The sequence below is a fragment of the Bactrocera oleae genome, chromosome X, assembly GCF_042242935.1.
Source record: "Bactrocera oleae isolate idBacOlea1 chromosome X, idBacOlea1, whole genome shotgun sequence".
Classification (NCBI taxonomy): domain Eukaryota; kingdom Metazoa; phylum Arthropoda; class Insecta; order Diptera; family Tephritidae; genus Bactrocera; species Bactrocera oleae.
In genome coordinates, this window is record NC_091541.1 from 29848011 (window position 1) to 29869854 (window position 21844).

Consider the following 21844-nt stretch of genomic DNA (forward strand, 5'->3'; position numbering starts at 1 on the left):
GCGGAGTTGCTACCCGATTTTAACTATTTTCACACCGTCAATAGAAGTGCTAAAAACATTTGCTACTAGTGAATTTTGTTATTATAGCATTAGCGGTTTAGGAGATATGCACATCAAACCTATTAGAGGCGGGACCACGCTCACTTTTTAAAAAAATTTTAACTGCAGATGCCCCTCCCTAATGTAATCCTGTGTACCAAATAAAAGTCTTGTATCTTATTGCGGAGCTTAGTTATGGCAATTTATTTGTTTTTGATTAATGGCGTTTTGTGGGCGTGGTAGTGGTCCGATTACGCTCATCTGCAATACCAACCGGCCAGTCACCCGGATTTCAACTCGTCTCTTCATCCTGATCATTTATATATATAAGCTGCCATACAAACTGAACAATCGGAATCAAGTGTTTGTATGGGAAACTCTTTCATTTGACGAGGTATCTTCACGAAATTTGGCACGGACTATTATTTGAGGCAACAATGTAAGAAATTATTTAGATCGGATGACTATAGCATATAGCTGCCATGCAAACTGAACCATCGGAATGAAGTGCTTATATGGAAAACTCTTTCATTTGACGAGGTATCTTCACGAAATTTGGCACGTATTATTATTTAAAGCATTAATCTAATCTCCGAAGAAATTGTATAGATCGGATGACTATAGCATATAGCTGCCATATTAACTGAAGGATCGGAGTAAAGTGCTTGCATTGAAATTTTTTTTATTTGACGAGGTATCTTCACGAAATTAGGCACGAGTTATTGCTTAAGGCAACAAATTATTCTCCACAGAAATTGGTCAGATCAGATCACTATATCATATAGCTGCCATACAAATTGAACGTTCGGAATCAAGTTCTTGTAAGGGGCCTTTGTATTTGTGAAGGGTATTATAGCTTCGGCGCAACCGAAGTTAACGTTTTCTCTTGTTTTCTTCAAATATCGAAGAAAATCCTAATTTTCAATCAAAAAGGCTCACGTCAAAATACCTAATTTTTATGTATGTTGAATCCTTTACTTTCTGATGGTATAAAAATCATATACATTTTCATGATAAATTTTCTCAGAAAATGCAAAAAATTACCCCACTAAATAGCTACTACTACGAAATAATAAGTAGTTAACTAAAAATCAGCTTTGAATCGTTTCAGCTGTTTAGCGGTAGGTCAACATAAGGAGAAAAAATAAATATTTTAAACAAAACAAGTACAGTGGGTTTGGGACATAAGTAGCTAAGGTTGAAGCAAATTTCGTGAAAGAAACGAATTTTCTGTACAATATAAAAATAAAAAAACCAGATAAATCCAGTCTACTGGACGTTTTAAATTATATTTGGTGAAACGAATTAATATTATATATATCGTTCTAAAATTATTTACGGCAATACGGGTGTTGCTATCACTTCCTGTGTAGGTAACTACTGGAGGGCGCGGTTTTTCTAAATTGAAACTCTACGATGTGTCTAAAAAAACTAGCAGGCTTGCCAACATTATTAATTGAAAAAAAATGGTACAAACTGTTAACAATAAAACAGTTTTGTCTGATTTATTCAAATTTAAGGCACGAAAATATTAATATAATTAACTTTTTTTATTGTATATAGTTTAGGATATAATAAATGATAAACAATTAATTCCAATACGCACATTTTGTTGACGTAATAAAGTCTAATGCTGCAACTTTTTAATGGGCATTTTAACTGTATTTCATACCTTTAATATTTTCGCTCACAATTTTTATATACTTAAACAAAAGAAACATTTCAGTGTTAAAAATATGAATTCTTCGGCATTTTCGTATTTCAAATTTTACTATTGCTGGCACTGCGCTCGTAGCCCTTGTTTTTTTCGTGTAAGGATGTTTTTGCCTAATTTTTCCAGTTAGCTGAACTTTCCCCTTCCGGCTCAAAGCGCCTGCCTTGTGCTACCTTTTAAATCACAGTCTATGCTGCTGTTTGTGCCGAGCTGTCAACAACAGACATTGCAGCGTATTAAACTGAAAAAACAACAACAAAAAAGGTAACGACAAGAGCAACGGAAAAAAGCAACAACTGCACCAAAAAACAAAAGTAAATGAATCGACATAGAGTAAAAGGGCAAAAATGTGCGACAGCTGCTGTCCCAGTCAGTTAGTCAGTTAGACTGCAGGCGGCATGCAGCTGCTAAACAAGCAATCAGGGCTCCTTTAACTTATATCGGTTCTAGCCTAGTCTGGACCTAAAAGGATGACAACCAAAACATATTTACGCATACACACAACATATACAATAGGCACTTTCGTAAAAATGCATATGTTTGTATGATAGTAAGATTGTGCATGTGCACAAGGGAGCAAGGATGGGGATAATGTAAATTTCTTAACAAATTTAAATTTTTCATTAACAAGAATTTATGTGTGAGATTTTACGGTATAAATTGAGAACATCACAAAATTACCAGCCATGTATGTAATACAAGTCACAAAGGCTCTGCAGGTTGTTGGAGCATTGCATTCAAACAATTGAAAAAAAAACTGCCTTGCACTTATGTTAAAATTTTCAGTTTCCAATTTCATGAAGCCATGAACTTACTTATGCATCAAATAGTACATCTGTTTTCCCTTCCAACATACTTTTAATATTGATGTTACTTCGTAAATTCTTCTAAATTGGAATTAAAATTTCCGATTTTGGGGGGTTTTGACACCCACTGACGCAACTGATCTGAATATTGCATAGAACATATATGTATGTATACGTATGTACATATTACTTTTAGCTATACATGCATTATAAAACTATTTATGTGAATATACCTTTGTTGTCGATAAATTGTTTAGGTTTCCTCTATAAATCGAGTACTGCGCAATCTGGCCGCTCAAAAGGAACAACAGCAACAGCAAAGCTCGCTCCTTACAAATGGCAGTAACAGCAATGGGGGCAGCGCAAGCAGTGCTAATAGCAACCCGAATACAACCAATCCAACAGGCAGCACGAGCGCCAGCGGCTCACTGGGCGGTTCTAGCGGAGGCAGCGGTGTGAATATGCAGTTACGGACCACTCACACACCTCTAAACTCTGATGGCAGCGTGGGGAGCAGTGTAGATGATGGCGATGCCTCTGCGAATAGAAGCTCTGTTGTTAGCGGAGCGATTAGAGATACCACCACAGATGCTATGTATGATAAGCTTCGCCTACTAAATGGCCATCGTCAACTTGGGGGCGTCGGCTCATTGCATCCATCTACAGTCATTTCAGCACCGACGGAGGCTTCGGGCCCAGCGCTCCTACATAACCTTCATCCTCCACAGCAGATGCAACCGCAACTTCATCACCATCATCATTCGGTACAACCAAACACGCATCCGCAGACTCATTCTCATATGCAGGTTTCGACAACTACTCTACCGCCTCAATCGCATACCGCAAATACGTTAGCGCTCACACATCACCATCCTCAACATGCTGTGGTTAATCAGTGTTGGCCCCCACGCCACTACTGTGCCTCATGGTACTCACCTCCTTTAAGTGGTGGACTTTCCAATGGAGCTCTGCCCAGTGGCGCAAATAGCGTCGGTAGTTCTGCTATGTCAACACCCTCTAAAATTTTGACCTCAGCCTTTGCAACAGGTGTACAACCGCTGAGTCCGCATAGTGGCAGTGGAATGGCAAATGGAAACACCGGCAATGGCCATAATGGCAGTTTATCGTCAGCGCAACGCAACAGCTGCCCAATAAGCGATGACTTAATGCTGAAAAAAGGTAAGCGCACCTGCATTCCTTTTCTTTAAGTTAAATATATGTAAGTTCAATGAAGAAACGCACATATAGCTTAAACTACATTTTTGTTTGTATCTAATTACATTTTACATTACACACATACATACTTATTAATATTCCTTGCAAAATTAGCCTGTGTTATAAGCATACCAGTACATAGATTCGTTAAGTTATCTTACGTAGTATTTAAGACATTTACTTACATGTCCACCGAAGATTCGAATTCGGGTACGTATTTACCATAAATATGTATCTTTGGGAAGGTATTAACTGATATTATTAAAACATCATTAATTGATAATATCATATAACACTAAACGAAACATTATCGCACGGTTATATGCACATATCTCACACGAAAACTAATATTATATGATAACGAGGGGTTGGAACTATCAATTTTCAAGCTCCCGAGCGAAGCTAACTTCTCTGTTTTCACATGTGCACAATCGTTCTGCTTTTATTGAACGGACTACATGTGAGCAGCAATCACAAAGCAGTATACCTATCGACCCTACAGTACGTTTATCATTTAACGGAAAAGCGATTTTAGTTAGTCACCTTTATACCCACAGGGTATGTAATACAATGTTCCGACCAAAAATTCGAAGTGATTAGATTACATTTAATCTATTCACTAATTTAGACCGTCCTATGTGTTAATGTTGTATTATGTTATAAAAGGCGTCTTGTTTTAAATATTTTTATTTAATGGAAATAATGGATGCAATTTTTGATTCGATAAGTCGATTTCCAGGTGAATTCAGATGCTACGTTTTTATTTACAATAATATGTTTGTTTAAATTTTTATCTTTGTACTGTCGAAATCAGCTATGATAATGTGATAAATTTGCCTACTGACGAACAGATGGTGCTAAATCAGTCACACACTATGATTTCAAGTAGATTAGATATACGTATGTGAGACAAAATCTCCTTAGTGTACCGGAATTTTTTCGATGGTCGACCTTTTCTCGTCCAATAAACGTTTTTTTTTGGTTCTAAATGATAAATAAAAAAATACAACTTTGAATCGTCAAAAAACGTTTATTGTACGAGAAAAGCACGACCATCGAAAAAGTGCATGTACACTTGGGAAACTTGTCTCATGTACATACATACATATGTACATATATTATATAATACATATTGAGGAGGATACAGCCAATTTTCAAAAATTCTGTGTGAAACTGATGTTTCAACACACTCTTTACAATTACATTCGTACTTACAAATTTATATGCATATGTGAATGACGATTTGTCTACGCAATAGCCACGTGTGTCGCACTGTCACTACAGCTCAGTGTCAGTGCTGTGGTCAGTGTCACGCATAAAACATGATTGCGTAGTGAAGCGATGCTTATTGTCAGTTTGAATTATTTGCCGAGCCGATATACTGGCAAAAAGTTGCTAAACAACTACTCAAAAGCTGAAATATGCAAACGTTACTTTTTAATATAAACATATAAAGACATACATTATGTAATATCGTGTATGGCTTTGGTGCTTACATATAAATTTGTTATACGAAAAGCGGTATACATCAAGGGGAATACAAATATCAAATGATATACATACTTAGTTGTAATGCCTCTGACATGCAATGTTTTCTCCATCAAACTCAACAACGCTAATACTTTGATAACTGTTTGACTCTTTTGGGTATTTATTTACAGAGAAGCGCCCTACTAAGCAGACCTAAATAAAAATTTACTTTTGTAAATACAAAAGTTTCTTTTAAAATTATGAAATTTTAGATGATTAATAAATAAATATAGTTAAAAAAGTAAAAACAACGATTTTAAAGCACTTCAAACTAAAAAGTGAAAAATAATTCCTTATATAAACTGATAGAAATATTGGCCGAAAAATACTTGTATTATTGTGAGAAAAGTCTGGTATGCACGAAATACGAAAAATGCACAAACCATCCAACCCTCCTCTCACAATAATACAAGTATTCTTCGGTCAATATTTCTGTCAGTTTATCTAAGAAATTATTTAAGTGCTATAAAGTGCTTTAAAGGCATGTTTTTTTTACCATTTTAAATAATACTCATTATTTAGCCACATGTGGTTTTTTCACTTTCTTTAAGGATGCATTGGAGTAAATTTGTTATTAAAAAGGCAGCATGGATAGCTGCATAGTTTTAAGGACATCTTTTTTGCAGGATGGATAGTTCATGCTTTTGCTGCATAGTTTTATAGTCGTTGTATAATTTCGCTTATTCGCTGGTTGGGTTAGCTTCAGCGGTTTAGATGATATGTAAGTTCTTTTTCTGGACTTACATACCTCACCTTAAATTACGATTTTTGAAAATAATTTCCCTAATATAAAATTGATCTAACTCTAAATTTTAACCAAGATTTTAATAGAAAATTCCAATCCATTAACTATGATTTTATTTAATCTTATCTAACCTTATGTACTTATAATTACTATAAGTGCGATTTAAAAATTAACCTTAGAATAGAACATCATTTATATTTTAAAACTACTATCATACAATTAATTATCGTAACTTATAATTACTGATACGTTGTCGCACTGAAAAGCACGTTTTCATTAAGTGCTGTTATTTATCGTTTAGAACCAAAAAACGTTTGTTGTACGAGAAAAGCTCGACCATCGAAAAAAAGCAGGTATACTTGGGAGATTTTGCCTCTATGCGTTCTAATGTATAATTCGTATTAAAAAATATTTTTTATTTTTTTGAATATAAATATTATTATAATTATTGTTTAATAAAAATACAAAGAAATATTTATTAAACTCTTAGAAAAACCAGTAAGAAAGGGCTAATTTCAAGTGTAACCGAACAATTTATACTCTCGCAACTTGCAAGGGCCAAAGCCGTCGAAATACATACTTATAGGTGTTGGCAAAACTTTATATTAAAAAATGTTGCGGAAGATTTCAACATTTATTATTCGACGAAATCGTGAATAAATTACACTCAAATTTGGTATTTTATTAAGTTATATTATAGGTAAAAGACACTTTGTTAGTTTTATTGCTATATTTTACTTCGCCAAATGAAATAAATGTTATATAAACTCAACCGAAGAGGCTTAGTTTAATATATTGAGTTGATGTGGTAAACCAGTCAACCAGAGAATCGAAACTTCATATATTAAGGATATGATGTTTAGCCCAAATCCAATAATATTCAGTGGTAAACCACATAATTTTTCCTTTCCTTCTATTTAATTTCATTAAAATATCACATATTTTGACCGACGAGTACGGTTTAAAGTCTGGTGAAAAGTCAGAATTCATTATATACATATGCTATATTAGGGCAGAGAAAAGGACGAGCTGATTGCATTAATTTAAACATTGTTAGGGTTGACCCGATTTTATCTATTATTAGCAATATCAAACACTATTAACATACCACTTACTAATAAGATGCTCCCTGAGTTTCATTAAGGTACACTTATCATCATCAATAACATGCATTAAGACCAGAAGGTTTCCAGAAATTGATGGCCCACAATTCCGGCCGCTTACGACGAATGTTTTCGCGCAAACGCCTCAAAACGCTCAAATAATACTTTTTATTGACCGTCATGATGAATCAAACCGCGAATATCGAAAAAAATCCATTTCCGGAAACTTTCTGGTTTCATGGTACAACATGTTGCTGCAGCGTATAATGAACGATTTGAAGACCAAAAACTCGTTCAATACCATAGATTAACCACCGTATTCACCGGATTCGGCCCCATGCGACTTTTTTTTGTTTCCAAAACTCAAGTTACCACTCCGTGGAACCCGTTTCGCCTCGATTGAGGCCGTGAAAGAAAATCCGCAGAGGGAACTGAAGGCGATCGCGGACCCGGGCCTACAAGGCATGTTTCGATGATTGGAAAAAGAGGTGGCTTCAGAAGGCGACAAAATAAATATTGATGAAGATTAAAAAATTTTCGTTTTATTTACAATTTCCGGAAACTTTCTGGTTCTGGATGTTCGAGAAACGTAATATTGGCTATATGGGGACGAGGACAAATTTTTACCCAATTTGATGCATTTAAGGCACAAAGATACATTGCTATTATTAAAACACTCTTGTTTTTACTAAGATAACCCACATATTGGCCGATATATGCAGTATAAAGCAAACCGGAAGCTCGAGAATCTTTGTATTAGGTATATGGCGCTAAGAAAAGCCTTCAACCAATTTTCGACATACAGGCATAATGTAATAAGTATTTTTCTCGATTAATAATGTATTTCTGCATTTTTAAATGTCTTTTTCCAGGTCTATGTCCGTGCAAAAACAATGTCATCCATTCCTTTAACTAGCTTTAATAGACAGTAATGTAAAAACACACTAATGCAAATGCGCGTAAATAAGTTTTAACGCTCTTCAAGGTGAAAGATCGTTTTCCTGAACAATTCGTAGCGGGAATACTCAAAAGCATACGTAGGTAAATGTCTACATTCGATTATTTTCGATCTAGATAAAAATTAAATTTTTATTTTGCCTTCTTTCCATTTTTATAAAAATTGGATTGGGATAAATAAGATTTATTTTGAAAAAAAACTTCTATAAACAAAAAAAAACTTTAAATTTCAAACAAATACCAAATGTTTATTAATATATTATTTAACGCCTAAAGAGAATTGATTCACATAAAAAATTAAAACTAATTTTTAGAAAAAAATGTTGGTATATAACTTCGACCCTAAAATTCTAAAGTTCTGAAAATAAATCTATCTATAGATATTGTAATAACCTTTTAATACAAATTTTCATAAAAAAACATTTCTAAAACAGCTTCTAATCGGTTCATTATGAATATATTTAATACATCTTAATTAGAGTAACTGGTAAATTTTAATTAACTTTATTTCTGTGGCTCTTAACTCGAACGGAGGCATCATCCGCTATCACTTATCGCGTTTTTTAATACTTAGTGAAAATTTTGTTATTTAGCAAATTGTCAAGCATACTTCAAGTATGTTGAAGCATTTCCTGGATTTGGCTCTAACTCTGCGTTGAGTACAGAGTTTGCAACACATTCTTGCAAATATTTCATTATGCTAATAGCTATCAACTTGTAATATATTTTGGAATAGAAATATAACAACTATTAAAAACATAGCACCATTTTAACAGGGATGCTGTAAACCATAGTAGCCCCAGTACGTTTCGCGTATTATCTCATACACATACGTACATTATGTACGTGCATGACTCGAAGCATGATTTGTTCACTTCAATCTACGATTTCACGTTTACTACTCATTTCAACAACATTTCAAGATTTGTGTTTACTTATACTTCTATTTGATTTTTTTTATTTTAGACCTCCTCCGAAATATTTAACCCCACATTAAGCATCTTTTGTGGTCGTTTGTGAGTTTTTTATGATATGAAATCTTTTTTTTTCAAAATATAGGTTGGAAGGTATCTCCCTTCCGCTTTTTTGCTCTTCATTCAATGCTTTATAAAAAGTGTTGCAGTGATCGGATTTAGTTAAAATATGCGCCGTTTTGTTCGATGATCTGTTTCCATCTAGACGGCTACTTCATAATACCTTCCTCGTAGAAGCCCCCCTCCTTATTTGCGAAGAATTCGGACAGCCACTTTTCACAAGCCTCTTTTGAGTTCAACTTCACACCACCAAGGGCATTCGCCATGGACAGGAACAGGTGGTAATCACTTGGCGCTACGTCCGGGCTATATGGTGGATGCGATAAAACCTCCCATCCGAGCAGGTATTTGTCGTCACAGGTCTTCCGCCGGCTGGCTTATCCATGGTGTCGTTTCCACCGGCTCTGAATCGTCGAAACCATTCCTCCGCGGTTCGAAGTGATAGAGTACCATCCCCCAAAACACCATTAATCTCACGGAACGTTTCTCTAGCGGATTTGCCTTTAACGAAGGAAAACTTTAAAATAGCGCGAATTTCGGCGTTAGTGAACTCCATGTTTACACGTCTATAACTGTTGAACGCAATATCCAAACTAATCATGCATAGCGTTGTTTTGTAGGTTATGCCAAGACCTTTCAAATTATGTATAGTGTTGCCAGATACGAGCTCTGTAGCGCTTTGTACATAGCCGCGAAATTCAAAAGACAAAAAAGCGGAAGGGAGATACCTTCCAACCTTATATATTGTACTTTTATCGAAAAAAATAGATTTCTACTTTTTTCATACCCCACAAAAATTTTTGTCAACCACATAAACTTTTTAAACGGTTTAGAGCTGGAATATACCTACCCGACGCCCTTTCGAGAATGATAATTTCATGATATCAAATGCCCACTCACAAATTTTGCGAACATTAGTGGCGATAGATTTGACAGATGGTTGGCAATGGCTATTGCCTGTGGAGATGCGGCGCAAAGTAAATGTAAGTGGCAACTGGCAATGATGGCAGCGACAACCAACTCATTTACCTCAAAGACAATAGTTATAAAATTATATCATTGACAACACTAACAACAAACATAGCAGCACCAATACCCATAGTATAATAAGATTTATTGGTGTAAAGCGCAAAAATAAATATCCGCAGGATTCGAAACACCTTAGGCAACATCAACGATTAGCGCCAGCGGCGATGATTTATTCCAAGTATACATCTCTTTACTGGTTGAATGAACAACTTTGTATATATGTACTTAAGACTACATATATATATATATGTTCTTTTAAACCAGGAGTATTTAAAAAAAAAGTGCAGGCGTGTTCGGGCTGCATAATAATTACTAACTTGTAACTCTGTTGCTGATGCTCAGCTGACAGTCTGCTACAAGATTGCAGTAATCATTTCTCGCAAAACGTCTTACTTCGAAATATGGAAATTTTAACGTTTTACGTGACAATTTTTGAATAAATAGGGATACAAAGATGATATAGAAGAAATCGATTTTTGTTCAAAGAATACTGCAATGTTTACGTTGCGTTTGTTTTGCCAGTGATGCGCAACAGATTAACAACAATTTACCGATAGAACGTGTGACGTTGGCAACGTTGCCAGAACGCGTAGCACGTAATACTTTCTCATCAAAGGCCGTTGGTGTTACCGCAATAAATTCAGAACAAACACCCCCCATGTACTTCATTGTCAGTTTCAATTTATATACCACTAATATTCGTACACTTCTCGTTGAAAATTAAGGGGTTTGGTGACCATCACTAAAATTAATCGGACAAAAAAAACTGTGTTTATCAACAAAATGACGGCCTCAGAAAAGTTTTTCTAGGCTTTCGGAAAGAAACCAACAGTTGTTTATAAAAAAAATTAAATTAAAAAAATCCTTCAATCAGTCACTAGTTTTTCATGTTTTCAAAAGGCTGTTTATTCTGTTTCATTGATACTACCGGCCGGTTTTTGAACTACAGTAGGAAACAAAATTTTACGCTCAATTTACGTCCGCTTGCAGCAGCTGCTAACGTTCCAGAGCGCCAAAGAACCCTTTGCTAATTATGGAATAACTAGAAGAGTATTTGTCGGATTTACTTCAAATTTTCAGAGGGTATTTCTAAGATATTATACTGTAAAATAACGCAAAAACGATTTCTTGAAAATTCTGACTTCCCCTAACTCCTTAAATATTTTAGAATAAATAATAAGTTTCACAGAAACCCGTGCGTTGATTAGAATATGTTATGCATTATTCTTTATGATGAATTGTATCACGTATGCGCACAAAATTAGTGTAAAGTAAATAAACTGTACAGTCAAAAGTCAACAGTGAGATGCATATGTATGTACATATGTACAGACAACGTCTCTCCACAAGTCTTTCGAAAATAATTCACGCTCTACCAATGCTTTTATATCTGACCAAGCATTCGCGCATTTATTTCCTTCAACTCACTTCCGGGAGTTGCACACGTACTAACCATATACACATAAATCATAGCACATACATACATTTATAAATACACTCAATGTTACATAAATATATTTGTTTTATCCATTTATATATTGTATCGCCTTACTCGCATTTGTGCTGTATAGCCGTCATTGAAGTACAATTGACGCGAAGAAATTTTTTAAACGCTTTATGAAATTTATTTAGCTGTGGCAGCTTTTAAATTGCACCCCTTAAAAATATTAGTAAATGTGTATATCTAATGAACTTTCATTGTGCTGTCATTGTAAAAACAAACATTTTTGAAATTATTTATTTTATTAAATTTCGTGTTCAGCATTATTATACCCTTAACAGGTTATATTAAGTTTGCCAGGGACCCAAAAGGATAAGTCGGAGAACTATAAAGTATACATACAAATGATCAGCGTGACGAGCTGAGTCGATTCACCCGTGTCCGTCGGTCTGTATATAAACAAACTAGTCCCTCAGTTTTTGAGATATCGATAGGAAATTTTGCACACGTGCTTTTCTTCTTGTTCTTGTATGGAATCCTTTGTATTTGTGAAGGGTATTATAGCTACAGTGCAACCGAAATTAACGTTTTTTATTACATTTTGAAGTCGCAAAACTTGTGTAAATATATGAACATATTGTATTTGCATTAACAGAAAATTTTCATTAGTTTAATTTATTTTGAATCTACCATGACTTTGTATTTAAGTAATGAAGTTCTATTTTATTTTTATTGGCTGATTTTACTTCATACATATATTTATATTTATATATTTATAAAATTTCTTGAAAATAAGTTCTCAAGTATACCTGAGCAATGTCAAACATTTTTGCAATCATCCCTTCCATTTTTATGAGCCCAATGATTTTAGTATAATTCTCGCTGGCGGGAAGTAAAATATAGTAATAAAACTAAGTGAGTCTATGATATTCAAAATAAGTTAATATGCTACCAAATTTGATTGTAATCCAATCACCACTTCGTCGAACGACAATGAAGTTGAACCATTTCACTACATTTTTTAACAGAAAATTTTGTCAATACCTGAAAGTATAAAGCCCCTTAGCCCCTTCTTTTTTGGTAGACATGTACTTTATGAGATATTTTATTTTTCAAAATCAAACAGATAAACGAGACATTTTTTACATGAGTATAAAATGCTTTAAGTTACCAGAAAACTTGTTCCCATGATGATGATATGCTTAGGATATCTTGATGAAACCGTATACACATACATATTTCCTGGCACCTGGTATTACGTTGGCACTTCAATGAGCACACTCCAAAAACCGTACATATGGTAAATTAAGTAAATATAACGGGTGATCCAAGTTGAGGTACTTTTTTCAATAGCCTTTTTTTGACGAATCACGCGGGAGTTACGTGGAAAGACTTACGCCTGAACAACGTTTACAAATTGTTCAACTTTTTACAAAAATTCACGTTCTGTAAAGAATTTTCATTCCTTATTGTATCATTGTAGTAGTATGTTTCACTCTTCAAATTTCAGAGTATCTATTGCTCGAACTTAGCTAGTTTTTTACTATGTATACTTTTATATTATCTATCAGATAAAAAAGTTAAATATTTCCTTCAATTGTTATTCTTTGTACATTGGAGCCAATGTGTATTTATGTGTAAAGGGCATTCCTACTTAGTTATGTGCCATGCATTTAAAATGAACATGTTCATTGTCGACTAATTTCATGTACCAGTTCATTGCGGATACTCAAGGAAATAAAAGCAATCGTGCGTTACTTTTATAATCTTTTCAATTAAATATAAGGGAGTAACAAAGCAGAATGTCATATATAGTAAACAACTGTATACACACATATTTTGTATTCAAAATTTTGCTATTTTGGTATAATTGTAAAAATTGCGACTAAACTAGAAGTTTTACCATTTTGCATTCTTAATAAATACAACCAAGCCATCAAGCCTTCTTCAATTTTGATATTTTCCTCGACTTCGACTTTGCGGTACATTGTTACATAGTAACTAATTATTTTTTTAATTCGTCCATGGCATTTCCATAAGCTCTGAGGAACACCTACCTACAGCTACGGCCAACTAATTAACAACGATATATAATATAATATGTAAACCAAAGAAATCGTCCTAACACCAATATTTCTTTAATCTAGTAAAATGTTTTGCTTGATTTTAATTTTAAAATAGTATCCTTGCGTGGTTTGTCAAAATTTATTCAAAAAGTCCTGTTAGTTTACAAACATCAGGTCTTTTTCTTAAGAAAGCTTAAATTGCACTCAGTGTCGTAATTATTTTTTATCCACATTTACAAATAATTTAGTTAAGTTTCTTTAATTTATACATATTACAATAAATTTTTAAAGTATAGCGAGGCAGAAACAAATCCTGTGACGAAAGTACGAGAGCCATTATTATTAATGTACGCAAGGTTATTATCGATATTTTCGATAGTTTACAAAAATACTATCGATTGTATCGATAGCTTTTCCCCATAAAATCTACTACTCTTGGCTGGTTTAAAATAAGAGGCCTTGGCTTCGTACACTTCATTTTTATGAAATAATATTGGATTTATTTATAAACAAAACATTAAAACAATTAAGGAAAATTAAAATGATACTCGTTTATATGCACTGTAGGCATTAGTCTCTGGGTGTATGTAGATATATTTCGAAACTCGATCACAACAGAATATCTGTTTCAGGTGTTGGTGTTTCAATTTCATAACTTTATCTCCAAAATATTAATACTAAATAAAATGTAGGATTCTTTCTTTTAAATTTTTGTTTTTCCACAGTTCTTAACTCCTATTAAAAGACTGGAAAACCGTGGCGACAAAAAATACTGCATTGCGGCTGCACATATACATAAACAAGTGAAGTTGTGTGCAACCAGAATTTCAGAACATTAGAAATTCTTAAGTAATTGTAAATATTTCCGAAACATTCCTTCTAAGGCACCCAACACCTAATTAAAGTATAAAAAATAATTAAATTTAATAACTTGTATATTATTTTAAAAATTTTTAGTGCTTACGCTTAGATGATTTTAATGATTTTAAACATCTTTTTTCCAAAATTAGATTTCACATCTGGAATTACCAGACTATGTCGTTATGTAGCTATATTATGTAAAATTTTGAAATTTTATGAAAATATCGTCATTGGACTCCTAAGGAGTGAATGAAACGAAAATAAATAGACTGTCAGCAGATCGAAAAACTTACGTTCGGCGTTCGTGATGTAAAGAGTTTGACCCCAAGTACACTCGTTCCACGCTGAAGCACGGCGGCAATAATATAATATTTTTGTTGTTGTAGCGGCAGAATTCTACCGAGTTGACAGTCCTTGGCCGGATAAAAAATCCGGGTCCATTCCGGTTCCGTAGACTCGATTGTTGTGAGTAACATATTAATATGGGGTGCTATGTAATGGAGGGGTGTTGGGCCTATAACCAAAATTGAGGGTCATATGGACCAGCACCAGTATACATAATTCTATACAGAGAGATGTAATATTCCATATTATGACGGCAATGTGCCTATTACTTGGCTGTTTATTAGACTGGTCTACGCGCAGTCCAGAACTGAGAATCTCTGGGAGCAATTGAAAACGAAGGTTCGATTGCACAAAGTCGAAAATTTCCCCAAACTATTCGAAGAGGTAAAGATGGAATGGGTAGAAATTTCTAAAAACATATGTGAGAAGTTACTACTACAACTAAATTAACAAACTACACATAATTTAAAAAGCAGTAGAATGTCGGTTAATTATCCTCCAAAAAAATTATTCTTGCCAACTTTTCCACTTATGAATGAGAACATGATTTAAACAGCAGCTAGCAAACGCTAATTCTATTTGAAGTAAAAATAAATTAATTTTTTTCATCTATCGGGTTTCTATAAAGCATTTTTAATCCATTCTAATTGAAGAAAAATACTTCCTTAAAAGATTAATTTATTAAATTTGTCTTGGACAATAATAAATGTCAAATTTTGTGAAGATATCTTGTTAAATATTAAAAATTTCTCCATAGAATTTGATTGTGTATTATAGTATATCCAAGATATGCGTTAATTTTATTTTGCTAAAATACCTCATATATTGACTGATGTATACAATATAAAGCCAACCGGAAGTTTGAAAATCATAGCTAATATTGAGCCGATTTCATCCATTTTTAGGCCTGAGCTCATTATAATACGAAGTTTAATGTTTCTTGACATACTTTTAGTAATTTTCAAGACAACTTGTGCATGGAAGATGGGCGTGGTTATTATTGGATGCACACTATGTGATGAAGTGGAAGAAGGAAACAGTTCCAGCAAGTTTGGTGTACATATATAGCTTTAGTATTTTGTGAGATATATAAAACCTATTAGATGCAGAACCATGCCCACTTTTCAATAACTTTTGAACTAGTGATGCTCTGCACCAATTTTCATATTTACGTATAGCTGTCATTTGTGACTTAGTAGCTTTTCGATTAACGGTATTTGCAAACCTCCTTAGGCTGCCAAGGAACACATCTACCAAGTTGCTTCAAGATGTCTTAATTTTTGTTTAAGTTATCACTTGTACGAACGGACGGACGGATATACAGATATCTGAAATTCGTCTTTGTCGTCCCACTCATTTTTGAAAAAATTATAAGTCTAATAAAAAGAAATCTATTATTTTTGCATCAAATATAATGTTTTATTTAGCATGGTTAGAATAATCCGATTTATGTCAAATTTGCACCTTTTATTCGATTACTTGTTGCAATTTTGATGGTAATTTCATAATGTCATTCCCGTAGAAATCTACTGGCAAATAATTTGGACAGTCGATTTTCACAACCTTCTTTCGAGGGAAATTTTTCACCACCAAAATAATTTGTTATAGTTAGGAACAGGAAGTAATCACTTTTGCGTCAGGACGGACTATGATGTAGATGTATAACAAACTCCCGGAACTTCTTGTGAAAATGAGCGAAATCGAATTCCACTCATGCCTACTCATGACAATTTTAAAATCCATCTAATTCTTTCACGTTCCAGTATATAAATCAAGCACGAATGAATATATCGGGTAAAACTTTGCTTTTGCCATCTCGAGTCTAGAAATTGTCAAAATAACTTTTCAAGCCTCAGAAACCGAATATGGGGACCGGAGTGCCTATTGCTAACACTTAGCCCCCATATACTTAATATGAAGATTTTCCAACTATATACCGCATATATCGACCAATATGAGAGTTATCTTGATGAAATTTAGAAGGAGTTTTTTTCTAATAACACTGTATCTTTATGTTATATTAGAGATACTACTTTACGAAAATATGTGAATTTAGTCTACAAATTATCCCAACTCCTATATCTATACTAATATTCTAAAGAGGAAAGATTTGATTGTTTGTTTGTTCGAATTGAATTGACTCCGAAATTACTGGACGGATTTGAAAAATATTGGGAACATACGCTATATTATATTTTAAAAAAACTAAGGGATCCTTTCTTAAACGTAAATAATGTACTCAAGGTGCAAAAAATTACCTAAAAAATTCCTTACATAGCGTGCGCTGCGAATTATATTGATTAGAGGACAAAATAATGTACTACGACTTCGCAGAAAATAACGGGCGATCCAAATAGAGGTACCTTTTCCAATAGCCTTTTCTTTGACATATCACGCATGAGTCGTGTCAAGATGTCATGTTATTTTTGTTCAGTATTGTTTAGCATTTCATCATGAAAAGACTAAACAACGTTTACAAATCGTTCAACTTTACTACGAAAATTCACGTTCTGTAAAGAATGTGTTTCGCGTGCTACGCTCAACTTACGGTTAACATAATCGGCCTACTGAGCATACTATTCGCAAAACCATCACCCATCTTGAAACCCAACATTCATTATTGGATAATATTCGACCGAATAGATCACGTCCAGCACGCAGTAAAGAAAATATAGCGGCTGTAGGTGAAAGTGTATCTTCGCTCTATGGGCTCTTGAAAAGTTTCAAGATCCGACGTTTTCGAGCCAAATTTTGTTCAGCGATGAAGCCGATTTCTGGTTTAATAGGTATGTAAACAAGCAAAACTGCCACATTTGGGACGAACAGCAACCTGAAGAGATTCAAGAGCTGCCATTTCATCTAGAAAAAACAACGGTTGAAGTTGTTTGTAGGCCGGTAGAATCATCGGTTCATATTTCTTCAAAAATGATGCCGGTGAGAACATAACCATCAATGGCGACCATTATCGCGCCATGATAACCGACTGTTTAATGACTTGAATTGAAGCTCGTGATCTCGGCGACATTTGAACACTTTGGTGAGCAGATAATTTCACGGTTTGCGCTAGTCGATTGATCACCAAGATCGTGTGATATTACACCGTTAGACTTTTTCCTGTGGGGATATGTAAAGTCCAAAGTCTATGAGGATGAACCCGCTTCGACTCAGGCCTTGGAGCAAAACATCACGCGTGTCATTCGCCAGTTACCCAACGAAATGCTCGAACGAGTCATCGAAAATTGGACTCAACGGATCAGCCATCTGAGACGTAGCCGCGGCCAACATTTGAAAGAGATAATCTTTAAAAAATAAATGCCAAACAATGTTCTTTCGAATTATAAAAAACATTCCCCATTAAATTTGAATTTTTTGTGTTTTTTCTTTAAAACAGTAGGGAACCATGAAATGGATCACCCTATATTATTATTTAACATACATATTTTGCAGCATATGTCTAACTGTTATAGTTTAGTCACAATAACTGTTTTCTTTTATTTAAATAATTATAATTAAAATGCCGCCTCTGTTAAAGATCTTTATTTGTACCTTAGTATTAACCCTTATCAAAATTAATTACTTCATACTCAAGACTGATTTTTTGAATTGTTCGATTCAGACATTCCATTCGGAGGATAACTGAACAAAGTCAAAAGTTAACGCAATCAACCCATCTCTTTCTCAACCCGCAATATACTCTATATAGTGTTTTCCGACTTACTATCAGACTTTATACCATTTAGGTTGGTCAAAATGTGTGATATTTTAATAAAATTAAGTGGACAACTTCTTTTCAAACTTATGTGGTTTGGCGCTAAATATGGATGAATTTGGTCTAGACCTTGATTCCAACCTCTTATACCTAATATAATGAACTCCGATCTTTTGGTTGACGTTTTCCACATCAACTCAATATATTAAATTCAGCTTCTTTGGTTGAGTTATTGTCAGATAATTCTCATTTGAGAATGATTTTACTATAATTTTCGCTGACGCGAAGTAAATCAAATAATCAAGCTATGCAAATAATCAATCTATGACCTTTAATATACATAAGTTATAAGATTTTAAATTTAATTGTAATCCATTCACGATTTAATCATCATTCCACCGCATCATTTTTATACTCTTGCAACATGTTGCTACAGAGTATAATATAATATAATATGTAGTTTTGTTCACCTAACGGTTGTTTGTATCACCTAAAAGTAAGCGAGTTAGATATAGGGCTTTGTATATATAAATGATCAGCATGAAGAGACCAGTTGAAATCATCCGTCTGTTAGTCTGCATGTGCAAGCTGTATCTTAAGTAAAAAAACTTGGTACACGTGTTCCTTGGTAAAAAAGGGGGACAAGTTGGTATATGGGCGTAATCGAATCACTTATAAAGTTCCATAACTAAGCACAGGGAATAGCAGTAGCAAGCCCTCGAAAAGGCCTTTTGTATATATTTCCTAAACCGTCCAAGCTATTATTACCAAATACAGCATGGACAACTTCTTACTACTAAAAACTTGATAAATAAATATGTTAAATAAACGCGTCAGATTAAGCACAAATACTCCCTTTGAGGTGTGACCAAATTTATCCAAATCGGACCAAAACCGAATATGGACTCCAGTTCCTATTGCAAACTTTTTATCGAAAATATCGGTCAATCTGTGAGATAAATTATAGAAACTTTAGATTTAGAATTAGAGAATCTTTATCTGATAATAATATGCCCGTGTGCCAAAAATGGGTTAATTAAGATTATTAATTACCATAGTCGCCATATATCTAATAGAAAATGTTCGAACTTCCGGCTGACTTTATACCGAAAATATCGGTCATATGTGAGTTATCTTAATGAAATTGAAAGAGCGTGCTTTTCTAAAAACAGTGTATCTTTGTGTCTAAAATGGTTCAAATCGGGTAAAAACTTGCCCTAGCCACCATATAATTAATATCAGGATTTTATTACATCCGGTTGACTTTATCACGCATATATTGGTGGTGATATGTGAGGTACCTTAATGAAACTCAGAGATAATTTTTTTTTCTGTTTATAATTTGTGGTACTAGAAAAATAGATAAAAGCTGCTCAATACTACTCCTATCTCTTATGGACCTAATATGAGATTTTCAAACTTCCGGTTGGCTTTATACCGTAGAGATCGGTCAATATGTAAGATATCTTAAAAAATTACCTGAACTTGTTATATTGTGCATACTATAGTTGAATGCCGAAAATATGTGAAATTGGACCAGGAATTATCCAAACTCCCATATACTACATGTAATGATTTTATTTATTCTAACACGACCTATGTCGGTCAGTGTATAAGTTATATATTTATAAAATATATATATATATATCCGATCGTTCAGTTTGTATGGCAGCTATATGCTATAGTAATCGGATCTGAATAATTTCTTCGGAGATTACATTGTCGCCTTAGACAATAATCCAGTTAATATATCAGCTATATGCTTTAGTGATCCGATCTGAACAATTTCTTCAAAGATAACATTGTTGCCATTCCAACAAATGAGGAGAGAACAGGTGCAACATTTTATATCGATAGCTTGAAAACTGAGGGACTAGTTCGCATATATACAGACAGACAGACGGACAAACGGACGGACGGATAGACAGACGGACATGGCTAAATCAAAACAAAGCTCATCATGCTGATCATTTATATATACATTTCATAGGGTCTCCGACATTTCCTTCCGGGGGATACAAACTTTGTGGCAAACTTAATATACGCTGTACAGGGTTTAAAAATATGTTCTTGAATATACTTCAGCAATATCAAAACTTATGTAAAATCAGCACAGATCTTTACTGCCCCAAAATACCCTATATAATGGTTTTCGAATCACCACCAGTCTTTAAACCATTTAGGTTGGGCAAAATGTTTGCTATTTTAATAAATTTAAGTGGAAAACTTTTCTTAAAAATTATCTGCTTAGCGCAGAGTATGAATGGAATTGGTTTGGACCTTTGTCCAAACCTCATGTCCTTAATAAAATCAATTCCAATCCTCTAGATGACGTTTTGCATATCAACTCAATGTATTAAATTTAGCCTTTTCGGTTGAGTTTATGTCATATATATCTTATTTGAAGACGATTTTAATATAATTTTTGCTGACGGGAAGTAAAATATAGTAACAAAATTAATTTAATCTATGACCAATAATATTAGGGAATAAGATAAAAATTTGATTGTAATTTATTCATGATTCCGTCGAAAAATAAATGCTGAATTCTTTCGCAACATTTTTAAATTAAAATTTTGCCAACACCTGGAAGTATTTCGCCGGTCTTCAGTTACTTGTTTAATATATTGCTCACTTGTTTAATATAAAGTTTTGCCAACACCCGAAGGTATTTCCCTGTTGTAGAGGCTTGCAAATTGCGAGACTATAAGTATAAAATGTTCGGTTACACCCGAACTTATCCCATCCTACTTACTTATGTTTGAATTTTTTGCGACCTAACTAAGCTACAGAAGGGCAGTCATTAAGGCCTCCAATATTTATCGACGAATTAAAATAATTGTTTACGAGTAACTTGAGTAAAAACTAAGATATCTTGATTGGCACACATATTCCTTGATACCGTAAGAAGTTTGGTACTGTATATGGGCGGAATCGTACTACTGCCACGTCCACAAAACGCTATTAATCTAAAACATATAAGGTGCAGTAACTAAGCCGTAAATTAAGATACAGAACTTAAATTTGGCACAACAAATCACATTATGCAGGGGAAACTGGGATTTGGAAATCTTTAAAATGCGGGTATAGCCTGCCCCCTAATAAGTTTAAAGTATAATATATATCTTTTAAACCATTAAAGCTATATCAACTTAATTTGTACAGGACAAATTTATTTAACCCTTCTTACGACAGTGTGAAAATAAGTTAAATCTGATGATATATCCGCCCACTCCTCATATAACAGTTT

The 21844-nt window shown here is 33.9% G+C and overlaps 1 protein-coding gene across 9 annotated transcripts in view; it reads left to right on the plus strand.

Annotated features, from left to right (window-relative positions):
- The window catches only part of ey (eyeless), a 74015-nt gene that overhangs the window by 46524 nt on the left and 5647 nt on the right, over positions 1 to 21844 (plus strand). For all 9 annotated transcript variants that reach the window (XM_036367711.2, XM_036367752.2, XM_036367804.2 and 6 more), the window contains one exon: positions 2817 to 3738. In XM_036367711.2, coding sequence (XP_036223604.1) covers positions 2817 to 3738 — 922 coding nt within the window. The remainder of the gene's footprint in view (positions 1 to 2816; positions 3739 to 21844) is intronic.